Genomic DNA, 13,114 nt, shown 5'->3' on the forward strand with positions numbered 1-13,114 from the left:
TAAGGATTCATAGTCTGCTCGTCAATATTAGGATTCAAACGCTGAGGCGGTTGATAAGGCTGAGAGTATCCCTGCTGCGTGCACAACCTTGGCGGGTCCCAACAAGAGGGCGGTGGTGGCGAGTACAAATCTGGCTCGTAGGAAGATGGTTGCTGATACGCAGTTTCCTGGCGCAGTCATGGCGGGTCCCAGGAAGTGGGTTGACGGGCTTGGTAGGGATGGTGTTGTGGGTGGAGTCTCCCATCCTGTGGATATGAATATGATGGTTGTTGATCTAACGCTCTGATCGGATGGAGCAGGGGTTGAGATACGGGCTGCCATGGGTGGTAATCAGCCTGCCAGAGTTGATATCCGGTGTAGCTGTACAACATGTAGACAGCGATTCGGAGGAAGAGATCACGATGAAAGCACCAATTGTTAAGGATAAAGTTCCTTAACTCGTAGATTTTGCGTCGAACGTTGCGAGAGCTTTTACCCGTCGATCAATCCGGCGTCAAAATTAGGGTTTTGTGCGTTTTGCACGTTTGAAAGGAAAGAGAGTAAGAGAAAATAAAATAGAAGGATAATTGATATTTCTTGAATGATCAAAATAACTAACAATGTCCACTATTTATAATAGTGAATACTAACTTAATGAGCAAGACAAAAGATATGAAAAAGATATGCAAATGCATAATTAAATAATAATAATAATAATAATAATAATAATAATAATAATAATCGTATCAGATGTGCTCATAGACGAATTGAGAAACCCTAATTAAAATTAAAAAGCATTTCCAGGCACGTCGATGCTCGTTATGTGGTCGTAATTTCTCATGAGATTAAAGTTGATCTAAAATATCATAAACTTTAACTTCTGTTTATTATATTTCAACGGACTCAAATAAGATATTTCTGGCTAAAACTTATTCAACGTGGCAACCGTGAAACGTTTATGATATTTTAAATCACGTTTTAAGTTTGTGGCAAGAATGATAAAAAGTCGCATAGAAAAAAGCCACGTTGATTTAGTAATGTCAAGTATGATAAAAAAAAAGTAACATATATTAGTCCGATGTAGTTTTTGTGATATTTAATGACCAATATTCCATAAATTAATGTGAGTTGACCTCCTATAGAATAATTGCTGAAATATCACCGTCGTCATCGCCGGGAGAGGTTGTCTTCACGTCAAGGGTGAGATAGGGTCCCTCCTCTAGAGTTTAATTTCTTCACTTATTCTTGCCTACCCAATTCTTATCTAATCCTCTTGCTTGGGAAAATATGGGGAAAGAAAATAAAATTGTCTTTCTTGTGTTTGTCGGTTTGGAAAATGATGTAAAAAAACAGGAAAGTTCATTTGCTTTTGTTTGTTTGTAATAAATGTGAGAAATAAATGAAATGAATCTTTCCTTAAAACTAACTGCGATAAGTATCTTTATTAATATTTACTGTATCATTTAATACATAGAAAATCATTATTGTATCCACAAATCATATTGGTTGAAAAATAGGGGAAAAGAAAATAAAGTTGTCTTTCCTAAATTTGTGGGTTTTGGAAAATGATATTAAAAATCAAGAAAGTTCATTTGCCTAAAATAGGGTTTTGGAAAAGAAACCCTAAATAAGTTCATTAAGAAAGTTCATATTGGTTGAAAAATAGGGGAAAAGAAAATAAAGTTGTCTTTCCTAAATTTGTGGGTTTTGGAAAATGATATTAAAAATCAAGAAAGTTCATTTGCCTTTGTTTGATTATAATGAGAGAAATAAGATTGTTAAATGAAATAACTGATCCATACTAAAACTAATTGTGATAAGTTTGTTTAATTAAGGATTAGCCGTCATTTGAATCTCAAATTTTTGGTTAATTCTGTAAAATTTTAAATTAAAATATTAAATCATAAAATTTCAATTTTTCAATTTTTCTTATCAGGTTAAGAAACGGCTGTTTCACTAGTATTTTTTTTCATTTTCCATTTCTTATTTTAGGCACACCGTCAATTTGAACATCATTAAAAATGACATTTTATATATAGATGAATAACTAAGAAAAAAATGAAATTTATAATTTAATATTCTGATATCAAACATCATGGGCTAATCAGAATTATACCAAACTTTATAATTTACATGAATGTTAATCAATTATTAACATTAGTTTTTTACCATCTTGATAGTAATATTATATACATAAAGATGCATTATCATAAATTTTTTTTACTATATGTTTAAATGTAACACCCCGAGCGGTCGTGACAGTACTATAAAACATTGTCTAAGAAATGATATATGTTTATCAAAACCATCCATTAATCAATATATGCGGAGGAAGGTTTGACTTTGACTGATGGGATACTAGACTTAATTCTCTTTTTTAATCGGTAAATAAAGTTAAATTTGTAAATTTAATTCTCTTGGTATAGAGATAAGCAGTCAAACACAAAATTTACTGACACTGGCTCCCATAAATACCCCAAACTCAGTTCTACAAATCACAACTCTCCTAAACCCATAATCTTAACACCTAAAAGCATCACCTGAGTCATCCTAAAAAAAAGAAAAAAAAAATCCATTCCATGATGGGTAAAAAAATAATATTGTCAATAATTTTAGTTCTGCAGTTACTAATGAAGGCTAATTCCCAGAGGGTGCTAGACATCACAAAATATGGAGCATGGCCAAACGCAGACATCAGCCAGGTAACTAATTAAGTAGAAATTGACATACATGATTCAAATGAGCATTATCCCTAAATATAAATATGGACATGCAGGCGTTGATGAAAGCATGGAACGACGCAATAGCGTCACCAACGGCAAGCCAAATCCTGATCCCAAAAGGGGATTGGATATTGAGCCAAGCCCGCATGTCGGGGCCCAGCAAGGCCCCGATCACCCTTATGGTGAAAGGCAACCTGAAAGCCTACCAGGACCCGTGGAAACTCCCTGTGAAGACCCAAGAATGGATAACCATTAACTACGTAAACTTCCTTACCATCACGGGCGGGGGCATGCTCGACGGGCAGGGTTGGGAAGCCTGGAAATTGAACGATTGTCACAAAAACAAGAACTGCCCGAAGCTCCCCATCAACCTGAGCTTGAACTTCATCAACAACTCCATCATCCAGGACATCACCACCAAGGACAGCAAATACTTCCACGTCAACTGCATCTCCAGCCGCAACGTCACCTTCCAGCGCTTCACTATCTCCGCCCCTGATGAAAGCCCTAACACCGATGGCATCCACATAGCCCGAGGAAACAACATCCGTGTTCTCGATTCCGTCATCAAGACGGGAGACGACTGCATCTCGTTTGGGGACGAACTCAGCGACGTCCTCGTCAAGAACGTGCAGTGCGGGCCAGGCCATGGCATCAGCATCGGCAGTTTGGGGAATAACGTGAAGGAGAAGGACATAAGAGGGATAACCGTGGAGAAGTGCACCTTCACCGGCACCGAGAATGGGGTCAGGATCAAGACATGGCCCTCAGCCCCGGCCACACTCACCATCTCCGACCTCCACTTCATCGACCTCACCATGGTTAATGTTGGAAACCCCATTGTGTTTGATCAGAAGTACTGCCCACATAACCTATGTGACCCGAGTAACCCCTCCCTTATCAAGATCAGCAACGTCGAGATCAACAACATCAGGGGCACCAGCTCCAGCCCCGATGTCCTCAGCTTCATATGCAGCAAAGCCAAGCCATGCGACAACATCAGGATAGGGCTCATTGATCTCAAATACAATGGAAATAAGGCGAGCACAACTAAATGTGAAAACATTAAGTCCAGCTTTTTCTCCACGCAGAGTCCCCGCGTCTGCGCCTAATAATCAAATCATATTAGCTAGGGTTACTCGAATTTACATCTTTGTTTACACCATTTTCATATGTATTTTCAGAGATGTAGCTTATTCTAATAAATAATCAGTAAAACCTTCCTTGCTATATATATTATAGTATCATAAATTCATGTTTCACTTCCCTTGAATCCACCAAACAAGGTTATTAGACAGATAAACATTACCAATAATGATAAATTCACTGTACAATGAGACCGCACATGTGTGTGCATGATACCAATAATAATAAAATATGTACATCTTAATTGCATCTAATAATCTCTTGGAACAAAAATTTAACAAAATGTATCCCAAAATCAATCATTTTGGTTTCAAACTTCTAACCATTGAGACCTAACTAAAATTAAAAGTCTTTCCGGGCCCATCGATGCTCGGAATGTTGTAATTTATCCCCTGAACTTTTACCACCAAAAATATTGTCAAACTTCTTTTGCATTACTTGATAAGTACACCATTTTTCGACGTGCTCTAAAAGTGCCTGTATTTTTGTTACGTGGTCGGGAAATGCTTGGAAACGGCTTGGTATATTGCGTGCACACGGTGAGCCCTGCATTGTAAACCGCATTTTTATGTAGTGGGCTAGTCGTTGCCATGCTATATATTTTACAGGAAAAGTCAGACAAGGCTTCTTCATATTCATTCTGCGTATTTCTTAGAAGTACTAAAAACAACTCCATGAATGAGCAAAATGAAGGTTGCATTAATGATAAAAATGATAAGTTTGACAAAGATAGATAAGTTGTTGAGAAAATTGTCAATTAAATCAAACTTTTAGTTAGTTCTGGTTTATCCCACAACTTACAAAGTTAGCTAATTAAATCCCATAACTTAAAATTTTCAGCAATTATGTGGTGAGGTGGATGCCTGTGTTTTCTTACGTGGATATAAACGTTGTTTATTTAAAAAGACGTCGTCTTAACACCCCTTCCATCGTTTTTCAAATTTAGTGGTTTTTTTAAAATAAAAATGTTCTTACCAATGCATTGTTTTTTTCAATTTTGTAATGCAACATCAGAATGTCATGTCATTAAATAATGCCACATGAATGCCATTCACAAAATAATGTAACGTACTCGCCGGACATTTTAAGTTATCTGACAGTTGCAAAAGTCTCATAAGTTATTATTTAATTAGTTAACTTTATAAGTTATGGGACAAACTAGAAGTCGAACTTTCATGATAATATAATATGAGGAGAAATAATCTAATGGTGTTGGCACTATTTACTACTCCGTATAAATGGAAAAAAAAAACAAGAAAGTATGCCTCTAAATGGTGAATGTTAAAAAATAGCAAAACATGTTAAGTCAGACTTGACAGACGGAGAGTGTATAGTGTCACGCCCGCATTTCCTAAGGATAGGAAGTACGGTGGACCGCGACTAGGGGAGGAGTAAAGAAGCGGGGAAGAAAGGGGAAAAACAAGAATATTTGACCCAAAGACATTTAATAAAAGGAAATTCATTTTAAAACAAGGTACTGTAGCGACATTTCAAAAGTTTAAGTAACCAGAGTTTAAAAGAAAACATTGTTTCGGATTACAAGCAGCGGAAAAAGATCAAGAGACAGATAATGCCGGGTATGACGACACGACATTATCCAAAACAAAGTGAAACGCATTTTGACTTTAACTGCTCAACATCCGTCCTCCCCATCGCCGCTCAACCTGCACATTAAGAAAACAACATGCAGGGCTGAGTACTTATTGCACTCAGTGGACACACGCCAAAAACATAGTTTGTCATGCCACATCAGTGTAACCTTGGGGTTTTAAGTGTAAGAAAGTAACCCAAGTACACCAAATATATTTCATAAATTCGACTGCGCAGTCATTTTCAGATATTGCCACCCTTATTCCCTCTATCATACACTATCTGATCCAACCATGACAAGGGGCGTGGCCACACCCCAGGTCAACTAGACCGGCCAACTTGCTCTCAGATGGCTCCCGGTCTCGTGTACACTAGCCTGAGGGTTCGCAGCCCAACAGACCCGAATTCGATTAAACATATGTGGTAAACCACTTCAGATAGGTTTCAAAACAAAACAATTGGCAAGACAAACAGTTCACCTCCATAAACATTTCCGGAACAAAGTCCGTATTTAAAGATAACCCACATAAAAGTAGGGTAGAAAAGCCCACCTCGATTGCTTAGCTTTTAAAACAGTTCCCTTCAACCACACTTTCCTCGAAAAAGATCACTCTTTTGAAAGATAAATAATATCATGATTAGAGTCAGAAGAGACGAGACTTTAAACGACAATGCATGATTCCTACGTGGACGACTTCAACATCTAGCACGTTACACGTACATACACTTAACAACATATTACAAAACAAACACACAAAGTCACACGTTCGAAACACACCCCGCACGCAAACGACGTACCCAAAACGCGCACACGACACACGAACACAGCACTCCAAGTCCTGGCATACCCTTACTGTGCAAACGGCTCACTTGGCTCGGAAAAGGTTCGGAAAAACTCGGAAAAAGGATCGGCGTCTCGACATGGCTCGGTGTCTCGGCCGCCTGGCTCGGCACGTCGGTCGCTGGCTCGGCACCTCGGCCGCCTGCTCGGCACCTCGGCCGCCTGGCTCGGCATCTCGGCTGCTGGCTCGGCACCTTGGCCGCCTGCTCGGCACCTCGGCCGCTGGCTCGGCACCTCGGCCGCCTGCTCGGCACCTCGACCGCCGGCTCGGCACCTCGGCCGCTGGCTCGGCACCTCGGCCGCCTGCTCGGCACCTCGGCCGCCTGGCTCGGCATCTCGGCCGCTGGCTCGGCATCTCGCCGCCTGCTCGGCACCTCGGCCGCCTGGCTCGGCATCTCGGCCGCTGGCTCGGCACCTCGGCCGCCTGCTCGGCTCCTCGACCGCCGGCTCGGCACCTCGGCCGCTGGCTCGGCACCTCGGCCGCCTGCTCGGCCAGTGCACACTCCCCTTCCTCCAACTTCCGATTCTCAAACCCTATACAACATTCACACCACACATTCTACGTCCCAAAACACACCCAGACACCTGGGATCATCCCTTCAAAAACTCCCCACAACACTGCCCTAGGCCGGACCCTAAAACTCTCGGCCAACCCACGCGAAACCCTCGAACCAAACACTGATTTTCCCGAGCCATCTCTTGGCCAAACACACCCACATTCATCACAAAAACATATCACTCAGAATCACGCCACTTGCACATGAAAACATCTCCCAAAAACATACAACTCGCGAAACTGCGCAGTTTATTGCAAAAATCATAATAAATTCATACGACATCCAAAGAGGCTGAAATTTACACACCACACAAAAGACACATTAACCTTTACACAGTTCAAATTTCGTACCCAACGGAGATCGTTTGCTTAGTTAAAAAGGGGTCGGAACCCACTGCCAGTTACTATCAAAAACATGCTCAACCATATCACATAGCCACAAACCCTATTCAGCATCTAAACCAACCAAAACGTCCTATATGCATGAGTTTTCGAATTAAACAAGGGTTAGGGGTTACCTTCCCCGGATGGTTCAAACGAAACGCAAAAGCTTTACTTCCTTTTCCGACTCCGATTCACGACGAAGGAGGGTATCACCTTGAGGAATCCAAGAAGGTGATAAGAGGGAGTGAAAGGAAGAAGATAAAAACCGAGAGGGAGAAGGAGGGAGACTTACCAGTGAGAGAGAGCAACTTTGCGAGAGAGAGAGGGAGAGATTGAGGGAGTGACCGAAAAGAGAAAAGAAAAGGAAAGGGGAAGAAAAGGATCGGTTATGTGAGGGTGGAGGAAGTTGAGAACATCATGGGGTGATGGGGAAGGGATTTCGAAAATGGGGAGGGAGAGAGAGGTTTAAATCGATTAATTAGAATTTTAAATCATAGCTGAATTAATAAAACCAAATTTTAATTTGTCTAGGTAGAAAATCCCATATCCACAACAAAATTATAAATCAAATAATATTTCCACACCATATATTAAACACAAAATCATAAAAATTTCATCCTTAAATAAAAGAATAAAATTTCACAAATTTTCGGATATTACATTCCTCCCACCTTAACAAAATTTCGTCTCGAAATTTGTTAGATTACTCAAACAGCTCTGGAAACTTCTCTCTCATCTTAACTTCTGATTCCCATGTTGCTTCTTCGGTTCCATGATTCCTCCACCGTACTTTCACCGAAGCAAAAGACTTATTCCTCAATTCTTGCACTCTTCGATCCAAAATGGCCTCGGGCTTCTCTTCATAGCTTAGATCAGGATTTAGGACCATCATCTCTTCTTGGTGAACTATGTGTGTGGGGTCAAACACGTACTTCCTCAATTGTGACACATGGAAGACGTTGTGCACATTTCCAAAGCTTGGTGGTAGGGCCAACCTGTATGCTACCACGCCGACTCTATCCAAAATCTCGTATGGACCAATAAATCGGGGTCTCAGCTTTCCCTTCACTCCAAAACGAGTTATTCCCTTAGAAGGGGAAACTTTCAGAAAGACCTTTTCCCCGACCTCGAACTGTAACTCGGTCCTTCGAACATCCGCATAAGATTTCTGTCGATCTTGTGCCTCCTTGATCCTCCCACGGATTTGTCGGACAATCTCTATCATCTCTTCTACAGAGTCTGGTCCGAGAATTCTTCTCTCACCCACTTCATCCCAATAAAGTGGCGACCTACACTTCTTTCCATACAAGGCCTCATATGGGGCCATCTTGATAGTCGCCTGGTAACTATTATTGTAAGCGAACTCTACCAAGGGCAATACTTCTTCCCAACCTCCGCCTCGATCCAGCACCACGGCTCGTAGCATGTCCTCCAATGCTTGTATCGTTCTCTCCGACTGCCCGTCGGTTTGCGGGTGGAATGCCGTACTGAAATTCAACTTAGTCCCCAACTCGCGCTGCAGGCTTGTCCAAAATCTAGAAGTGAATTTAGCATCACGATCAGTTGTGATTGTCGCTGGAACTCCATGCAAGCGTATAATTTCCCGTACATATACCTTAGCCAACTGATCGGATCCATAAGTGGCACGAACCGGCACAAAATGGGCAGATTTGGTGAGGCGATCTATAATCACCCAAATCACCGTGTTCCCTCGCTGGGATTTTGGCAGTCCTACCACAAAGTCCATTGCAATATGTTCCCACTTCCATTCCGGAATCTCGAGGGGTTGCAATTTCCCATAGGGCCGTTGGTGTAGCGCCTTTACTTGTTGACATGCTAGGCATCTCTCCACAAATGCCGCAACATGCTTTTTCATACCGTTCCACCAAAACTGTCTTTTCAAGTCTTGATACATTTTGGTGCTCCCTGGATGAGCAGCGTATGGGGTTTCATGTGCTTCTCTCATGATTTCCATCCTCAGGCCTTCATCCTTAGGCACACACAACCTTCCCTTGTATGTGAGACCATTATCCGCTGCCTCACGAAAATTTCCGAGTTCACCCGTCCTCACTTCTGAGCGAATCTTTTCTAGTAACGTATCTCGCCGTTGAGCTTCTACAATTCTGGCTCTTAAGTCGGGTTCCATCACCAACGTGGCTACTATCCCTTCCACAGTCTCGGGCATTCTCACCACTTCCAAGCGCATCTTACTGAACTCTTGGATTATACTCTCCTCGATAGTAAGAAAGGTGGCCAGCTGAGATTGAGACTTCCTACTAAGAGCATCGGCCACTACGTTTGCTTTTCCCGGATGGTAATTTATACCACAATCGTAGTCCTTCACCAACTCGAGCCACCTACGTTGGCGCATGTTCAACTCCTTTTGCTCAAAGAAGTACTTTAGACTCTTATGGTCCGTGTATATCTCACAACGGACTCCATAAAGATGATGTCTCCAGATCTTCAAAGCATGTACCACAGCTGCCAGTTCCAAGTCATGCGTCGGATAATTCAGTTCATGGGGCTTCAATTGTCTCGATGCATATGCAATCACTTTCCCCTTCTGCATAAGCACACATCCCAGTCCCACCTTCGACGCATCCGTATACACCGCATAGTCAGTCTCTGGCTCTGGCACGGCTAGGATTGGTGCGGTGGTCAATTTCTCCTTCAACAACTGAAAGCTCGCCTCACATTCTGGTGTCCAAATCATCTTGACTCCCTTTTTCAGTTGTTGCGTCATTGGCCTTGCTATCTTCGAGAATCCCTCGATGAATCTTCGATAATAGCCCGCCAGTCCTAAAAAGCTTCGGATTTCGTTTTGTGTAGAAGGTGACTTCCACTCCTGCACCGCTTCCACCTTGGCCGGGTCCACACGAATTCCATCTGAGGTTACTACATGTCCCAGAAAATTCACTTCCTTGATACCACTCTGTCACGCCCGCATTTCCTAAGGATAGGAAGTACGGTGGACCGCGACTAGGGGAGGAGTAAAGAAGCGGGGAAGAAAGGGGAAAACAAGAATATTTGACCCAAAGACATTTAATAAAAGGAAATTCATTTTAAAACAAGGTACTGCAGCGACATTTCAAAAGTTTAAGTAACCAGAGTTTAAAAGAAAACATTGTTTCGGATTACAAGCAGCGGAAAAAGATCAAGAGACAGATAATGCCGGGTATGACGACACGACATTATCCAAAACAAAGTGAAACGCATTTTGACTTTAACTGCTCAACATCCGTCCTCCCCATCGCCGCTCAACCTGCACATTAAGAAAACAACATGCAGGGCTGAGTACTTATTGCACTCAGTGGACACACGCCAAAAACATAGTTTGTCATGCCATAACAGTGTAACATTGGGGTTTTGAGTGTAATGAAAATAACCCAAGTACACCAAATATATTTCATAAATTCGACTGCGCAGTCATTTTCAGATATTGCCACCCTTATTCCCACTATCATACACTATCTGATCCAACCATGACAAGGGGCGTGGCCACACCCCAGGTCAACTAGACCGGCCAACTTGCTCTCAGATGGCTCCCGGTCTCGTGTACACTAGCCTGAGGGTTCGCAGCCCAACAGACCCGAATTCGATTAAACATATGTGGTAAACCACTTCAGATAGGTTTCAAAACAAAACAATTGGCAAGACAAACAGTTCACCTCCATAAACATTTCCGGAACAAAGTCCGTATTTAAAGATAACCCACATAAAAGTAGGGTAGAAAAGCCCACCTCGATTGCTTAGCTTTTAAAACAGTTCCCTTCAACCACACTTTCCTCGAAAAAGATCACCCTTTTGAAAGATAAATAAATCATGATTAGAGTCAGGGTAGACGATGTTTAAACGACAATGCATGATTCCTACGTGGACGACTTCAACATCTAGCACGTTACACGTACATACACTTAACAACATATTACAAAACAAACACACAAGGTCACACGTTCGAAACACACCCCGCACGCAACCGACGTACCCAAAACGCGCACACGACACACGAACACAGCACTCCAAGTCCTGGCATACCCTTACTGTGCAAACGGCTCACTTGGCTCGGAAAAGGTTCGGAAAAACTCAGAAAAAGGATCGGCGTCTCGACATGGCTTGGTGTCTCGGCCGCCTGGCTCGGCACGTCGGTCGCTGGCTCGGCACCTCGGCCGCCTGCTCGGCACCTCGGCCGCCTGGCTCGGCATCTCGGCCGCTGGCTCGGCACCTTGGCCGCCTGCTCGGCACCTCGGCCGCTGGCTCGGCACCTCGGCCGCCTGCTCGGCACCTCGACCGCCGGCTCGGCACCTCGGCCGCTGGCTCGGCACCTCGGCCGCCTGCTCGGCACCTCGGCCGCCTGGCTCGGCATCTCGGCCGCTGGCTCGGCACCTCGCCGCCTGCTCGGCACCTCGGCCGCCTGGCTCGGCATCTCGGCCGCTGGCTCGGCACCTCGGCCGCCTGCTCGGCTCCTCGACCGCCGGCTCGGCACCTCGGCCGCTGGCTCGGCACCTCGGCCGCCTGCTCGGCCAGTGCACACTCCCCTTCCTCCAACTTCCGATTCTCAAACCCTATACAACATTCACACCACACATTCTACGTCCCAAAACACACCCAGACACCTGGGATCATCCCTTCAAAAACTCCCCACAACACTGCCCTAGGCCGGACCCTAAAACTCTCGGCCAACCCACGCGAAACCCTCGAACCAAACACTGATTTTCCCGAGCCATATCTTGGCCAAACACACCCACATTCATCACAAAAACATATCACTCAGAATCACGCCACTTGCACATGAAAACATCTCCCAAAAACATACAACTCGCGAAACTGCGCAGTTTACTTGCAAAAATCATAATAAATTCATACGACATCCAAAGAGGCTGAAATTTACACACCACACAAAAGACACATTAACCTTTACACAGTTCAAATTTCGTACCCAACGGAGATCGTTTGCTTAGTTAAAAAGGGGTCGGAACCCACTGCCAGTTACTATCAAAAACATGCTCAACCATATCACATAGCCACAAACCCTATTCAGCATCTAAACCAACCAAAACGTCCTATATGCATGAGTTTTCGAATTAAACAAGGGTTAGGGGTTACCTTCCCCGGATGGTTCAAACGAAACGCAAAAGCTTTACTTCCTTTTCCGACTCCGATTCACGACGAAGGAGGGTATCACCTTGAGGAATCCAAGAAGGTGATAAGAGGGAGTGAAAGGAAGAAGATAAAAACCGAGAGGGAGAAGGAGGGAGACTTACCAGTGAGAGAGAGCAACTTTGCGAGAGAGAGAGGGAGAGATTGAGAGAGTGACCGAAAAGAGAAAAGAAAAGGAAAGGGGAAGAAAAGGATCGGTTATGTGAGGGTGGAGGAAGTTGAGAACATCATGGGGTGATGGGGAAGGGATTTCGAAAATGGGGAGGGAGAGAGAGGTTTAAATCGATTAATTAGAATTTTAAATCATAGCTGAATTAATAAAACCAAATTTTAATTTGTCTAGGTAGAAAATCCCATATCCACAACAAAATTATAAATCAAATAATATTTCCACACCATATATTAAACACAAAATCATAAAAATTTCATCCTTAAATAAAAGAATAAAATTTCACAAATTTTCGGATATTACATTCCTCCCACCTTAACAAAATTTCGTCTCGAAATTTGTTAGATTATTCAAACAGCTCTGGAAAATTCTCTCTCATCTTAACTTCTGATTCCCATGTTGCTTCTTCGGTTCCATGATTCCTCCACCGTACTTTCACCGAAGCAAAAGACTTATTCCTCAATTCTTGCACTCTTCGATCCAAAATGGCCTCGGGCTTCTCTTCATAGCTTAGATCAGGATTTAGGACCATCATCTCTTCTTGGTGAACTATGTGTGTGGGGTCAAAC

The 13,114-nt window shown here is 43.1% G+C and overlaps 1 protein-coding gene across 1 annotated transcript; it reads left to right on the top strand.

Annotated features, from left to right (window-relative positions):
• Window positions 1–2,609: 2,609 nt before the first annotated feature.
• LOC121764052 (polygalacturonase-like) lies at window positions 2,610–3,814 on the top strand. The gene is made up of 2 exons (XM_042160142.1): window positions 2,610–2,681; window positions 2,756–3,814. Exons 1-2 carry the CDS (start codon window positions 2,610–2,612, stop codon window positions 3,812–3,814), a joined length of 1,131 nt encoding a protein of 376 aa, XP_042016076.1.
• The last annotated feature ends 9,300 nt before the right edge of the window (window positions 3,815–13,114 follow it).

Source organism: Salvia splendens, chromosome 14 (assembly GCF_004379255.2).
Source record: "Salvia splendens isolate huo1 chromosome 14, SspV2, whole genome shotgun sequence".
Lineage (NCBI taxonomy): Eukaryota > Viridiplantae > Streptophyta > Magnoliopsida > Lamiales > Lamiaceae > Salvia > Salvia splendens.